General features: G+C 29.7%; 3 protein-coding genes across 3 annotated transcripts; 1 reads left to right on the top strand and 2 right to left on the bottom strand.

The window, feature by feature from the left end:
• Positions 1 to 10: 10 nt before the first annotated feature.
• EIN_161570 (leucine rich repeat containing protein BspA family protein) lies at positions 11 to 1816 on the top strand (the record flags this gene model as incomplete). Its single annotated transcript, XM_004185851.1, has 1 exon — positions 11 to 1816. A coding segment is annotated over one exon (1806 nt), but the record flags the coding sequence as incomplete, so codon positions are not given.
• Positions 1817 to 2383: 567 nt separating this feature from the next.
• On the bottom strand, positions 2384 to 2842 carry EIN_161560 (calmodulin-4, putative; the record flags this gene model as incomplete). Its single annotated transcript, XM_004185850.1, has 1 exon — positions 2384 to 2842. One exon carries the CDS (start codon positions 2840 to 2842, stop codon positions 2384 to 2386), a length of 459 nt encoding a protein of 152 aa, XP_004185898.1.
• Positions 2843 to 4087: 1245 nt separating this feature from the next.
• Positions 4088 to 4857, bottom strand: EIN_161550 (hypothetical protein; the record flags this gene model as incomplete). Its single annotated transcript, XM_004185849.1, has 2 exons — positions 4088 to 4168; positions 4384 to 4857. 2 exons carry the CDS (start codon positions 4855 to 4857, stop codon positions 4088 to 4090), a joined length of 555 nt encoding a protein of 184 aa, XP_004185897.1.
• Positions 4858 to 5467: the final 610 nt, after the last annotated feature.

Genomic DNA, 5467 nt, shown 5'->3' with positions numbered 1-5467 from the left:
CAGGAAAGGAAAATATGAAGTGCCAAATCCATTCACAAGTTTGGACGATTATGCATTTGCCGAGTGCAATTGGACGACTGTTATTGTACATGAAAATGTGACTCAATTTGCCATTGGCGTATTCCAAGATGCACACATCGAAGTTGTGGAACTGCCCAACACGATGTCTGAAATTGGCGATGAAATGTTTAGAGAATGTGCTTCTTTGAAAGAAGTAAAATTGCCAAACAAGTTGACACGAATAGGAATTAACTGTTTTGTTGGGTGCACAAATTTGAAACAAATACAATTGCCAACTTCAATTCAAATATTAGACGACAACAGTCTTGGTGATGTTGAAGTCAGTAACACATACTCAGAGTTTGAAGTGTTGCAACACGTCGGTAAAAACGTGTTGAATAAATTACACTTCACAACTTTTGTACTTCCAGAAGACGTTAAAGACGCAAATTCGTATTTTGAGAATTGCAAAGAGCTCACAGCTGTCACTTTCAATCAATCAATTTGTGAGTTGAACAGAACATTTTGTTATTGTGAAAGTCTCAAAGAAGTTGTCATTCCCGAAACCATCACTCAAATTGGCGATTTTTGTTTTTCAAAGTGCATTTCACTCACACACGTCGACCTTCCACAAAACATATGTACACTTGGTGATAATACATTTGAGAGTTGTGTGTCTTTGAACGTATTAACACTTCCACACAATGTCACCAAACTTGGAAATAAATGCTTCAAAAACTGCAAATTACTTTCACGCATCAATACACGACACATCATAAATATGGGCAAATCGTGCTTTAAAAACTGCACACAACTCAGTGCAATAACTGTGAAATCAACAACGCGATATGGAATATCATGCTTTGCACACTGCAACATTAAGAGTGTTGTCTTTCCAAAAGAAGTGGTGACGTCGTATGTGAGTTCCGAAGAGAGGTTTTGCAATTTTGACACACACATTGTCGACTTTGGTTTGAAAATGTTTGTGTCAGCAACTTCGCTGCAGTCCGTAGCATTGCCAACAAACATCGATGTGTTACCCAATATGATGTTTAGTGGGTGTGTTGCACTTTCATCGGTCAAAGGCACCAACCACGTCACTGAGATTGGCAATTCGTCTTTTGCAAATTGCTGCCGTCTCACTGAAATTCAATTAGAAAAGGTTGTTAGCTTTGGTAACAGTGCGCTCTGTGGTGTTGGCATCACACACATCAATTTCAACACACAAACAACACGACTTGGCGAATGTTGTTTGTCAAACACGCCAATCACACACATTGAAATACCAGAAGCTGTTTGTGAGATGTACAAGATGCTTGCAGACTGCGACAAACTGGAGGATGTCACTTTATACAGCGATTATCTGTACACCCCTCTGATATTCAGTCGGTGCACTTCTCTCAAAACAATCACTTTTGCAAATGACACCAACATCATCAAAACTGACATCTTCAAGGATTGCGTCTTGTTGGAGAAAGTCGTGTTTTTTGGTGAAATCAGTGATATTGGTAATCATCTCTTCAAAGAGAAGACTAAATTGCAGGAAGTCTACTTCCCATCGACGTTGACACACATCGGACGTGAAGTGTTTTCTGGGTGCGAACAGCTGACCAAAGTGGGCGACTGTCAACGCGTCCAAATCATTTCACAAAAGGCGTTTCAAAACTGCAAAAGTCTGAAGGAGATGAACTTGTCGTCACATCTCAAAAAGATAGAGATGAATGCATTTGTTGGATGCACAAGTCTGGAAACCGAATTCTGCAATACATTTGGAATTACTACTGAAATATTACCAACAAAACAAACGAAAAAGTAAAATGAAGTGAAGATGTTTAATGAATTTGGTGGTTTATTGTAAACAACTTTTATTTTTTATTTAACATGTTTGATCTGATATTTACATAACACATATCATATCAAAACTTTAAATAATTGAAGAAATTACTCTTTTTTGTTATATTCCAAGCTAACACAACGTTATGCATTGACAAAGAAACAAAAACCGGTTATATTGGTTTGTCAAAAATAAGCATATTATTGAAATACTTGCTTATTTTTGGTTGTGTTAAAAAAATGAAATGTTGTTATAGTTTTTGAGTTGCATTAGAGGTTTTATAACTTAACAAAAAGAGCAAGAACTGTTAGTTGGTCACCAATTCGATTAAGTTTGGACATGATTAGATTATCATTGTTTATTTTTTTGTTTTGAGTCTTATAGATTAAATAAGTTGTATATTTATCAAGTATACACATTTTAGTTGCAAATTTTCAAATATATTATCTTTGTAAATATATAATTCATACTTATTAAAATATTATTGAATGTTATATTGTTTAATAAACAACTAATAAATATTTAAAATAAAGCCAAAATGTGAATGAATTAAGCTTCAAGGATTTTCACAAAGTAAGTGACAAACTCATCCTTTGAGATTTTGCCATCCTTATCACTGTCCATTAATTTGAGAACATCCTTTTCACCTTCTTTTGGAGTTGATTTGGTGTAAAATCCTTGCAGTCTGGTGATTTCTCGACCTTCAAGATACCCGTCTTTGTTTTGATCAAGCCATCCAAACAAGATAGTTGCAAACTCTTTGGATTTTTCCTGTTTTGTCAATTCTACTGTTTCAAAGAATTCTTTGAGCTGGTCATGGTCCATCTTTCCGTTGTCTTTTGTATCTGTACAATATACAACGAACAAGACAATGTTAACAACATCCTCTTCATCTTCTTCACTGTCTGCACAACTTTTCATGAAGTTGGCGTACTTTTCGATTTCTACATAACCAGTGTGTTCGGTATCAAATTGCTCAAACATGGCTTGAATTTGTTCTTCGGTCATCGAGTGTATGTTATTAGATTATTTGTCTGAATTTATACTAAAAATGGGTGTAGTATTCATTACACTTTTGATAATTTTAAAATGAATATTGTATTCTATTGATCATATTTTACATTGTAAGTCGTTACATTTTAGACAAATAATAATTTAATTTAAATAAAATGTTTTTTACACAGACATTTATTTTATTGTTATTATATAACTACACCCAAAGTTTTAACCATTTAAGTTTATCATCGGAAAGATATTCAACAATAATTATGTTAAACAACGATTACACCAGTTATTAAACACATAGAAAATAAATTATTACCGAATGAAAACATAAATGTTAATTTTTATCCACAATTATTATAATGTTAATATTTCAATATTTGTATTTTGATGTAAATCCATTTAACAAAATAATAAAACATGTTAAAATTATCGTTTTTTCTTTGTGTCTGTTGAAAAACATAAAATTCAAATAAAACCGAAAGGATTACTAAATGTTTCATTTTGAGATTGGTGTTAAAGAGCAACATGTTATTATTTACTTAATTAAAAGAACTATAAGTTGTATATTTTATTTTTTAATGTTAAATTTAAACCGCTGTGAATAAAAACACGAAATAATGGTCTCAACATTATCTGACAATTTATATTTAAATACAATGCCAAAACAATATTAAAGTGACTTCCCAAGGTGCGCAAGTTAAGGTATAGTTCATTTATAATTTTTTTATTAAAAAAATAGAATCATTAATTTTTTGAAATTTTGAAAAAAAAAGATTATTTTTAGTTTAATTATTAATTATAATTTTGAAGTGATTACTAAACTATACTTTAACTTGCACACCTTGTGACGTTGCAATTTTTAACTTTCACACTTCGAATACAATTAATTAAGCAACAATTTCGGGAAAGCAACCCAATGGAAATAATGGAAGGACCAGTTCTGGACAACAGTACACATCGATTTGAGATAATGAACTGCACCTATTAAACAGACTATTTGTTATTGTTTGCTAAAATGGCACAGAGATAAACATAATGTTTATCATACTTCTTTTTGTCACTTTGAATTACGCTGACACAAGAGACATCGACATTTATTCACGTCTTGAAACAAAACAGTTTTTACATTAAACACATAGACAAAACACTACCCAATTTTTATAATTTAATTTGCTTTTTGTAGTTTATTAATTCAAGCACCAAAGGGTTGTGTGTTTTTTGAAACAATTTGGAAACGAATAACACTTTTTAATAAAATGTTTTTGAACTAAAATTTAGTCTTGCACGCCCTTTCCCTGTAAAAAAGACTAATAATTTTAACTTGCACACCTTGGGGAAGTCACTTTACTTTTGAATATTATTGTTTGTGTGTTGTTTTTATTTTATTGAATACAATACATAATTATACGTCACATATTTTGTTTGTTAATTGTATTATATTATTTATCACAGTAATTATATTACTCATTATATTTGAAATAAAAATATAAAAATCAAAACCAATGTATTACCACAATTCTATCAACCGTTTGTTCTTCAAAAACATTTCCTCCGAACAACTTTGTATTTATTCCATTATAAAGAGATTCTGTGTATTGATTAAAATAGAATGTCGGATTTGCGTATCCATTTACTATAATTGAAAACATATTAAACATTGCATTGTCGACGGAACCAAGCGAAAAACAGTCCAACGAATTATTTCCCAAATAGTCCTTTCCATTTCTATGGAATTTAATTGGCAGTTGATGTTGGTCTTCTATAAAAGGTGTTTCAATAAAGAAAATAAAATAATTTTTATCCTTTACAAATTGGTTTCTTGGTTTTTCATTCAAAAAGTTACCAAAAATGACACCACTTGAAGTTGTCAACAAGAAAGTGTAATTATTTTTTGCAATAAGTGAAGTTCTGAATGATATTTCATCACGGGAAGAAATATCAGTGTCATACAAAATCTCAAAATTATAAAAACCAACCCACTCTTTTAATTTGTCAAGTACTTTTTCATGAAATTCCATTGATTTTTTAAGTTCAAAAAATAACAAAAATTATATGAAAATCATTACCAATATTTAGTTTGTTGTTATTATTAATATTATAATTAAAATATTAAATATTAAATATTAGATGTTAAAAAGTATGATGTTTAATTTAATAATAAATTGTTGTAGAATGATAATAAAAAACTTATGGAATAAATCTGAATTTTAATGGATCGATGTGATTAATTTTTTAACAAAATTTTAATCATAAATCAAGTTAATAAACAATATTAACTTGATATATATTTAAGTTATATTTCTTTATTTAAAACAAATTTAAAATAATTCTAAATCATATATAGGTTATAAACAACTACTTAAACATTCACAAATCAATTTAATTTATTTTACATATAAATTTGATAAATATTCACATTTATGTTATTGGTTGTGTTATTGGGTATATGGCAATAAAATAGTTGTATAAATAATATATTTTTATGACTTTTTACCTATAAGTTAGAGACATTTTCATTTAAAAATAAACAAAAATTAATATGGTTTATGTACAGACCAGGCGTTTCCAAAATAATTATTGCAGAAAATGTAGTATTATAACGTACGAATTTATAGAGAAAATAAACAT

Source organism: Entamoeba invadens, assembly GCF_000330505.1.
Source record: "Entamoeba invadens IP1 unplaced genomic scaffold scaff_1105074724785, whole genome shotgun sequence".
In the NCBI taxonomy this organism is placed as follows: Eukaryota; Evosea; order Mastigamoebida; family Endamoebidae; genus Entamoeba; species Entamoeba invadens.
Note: the sequence above shows the minus strand (reverse complement) of the source record. Positions and strands in the feature narration are given on the sequence as shown.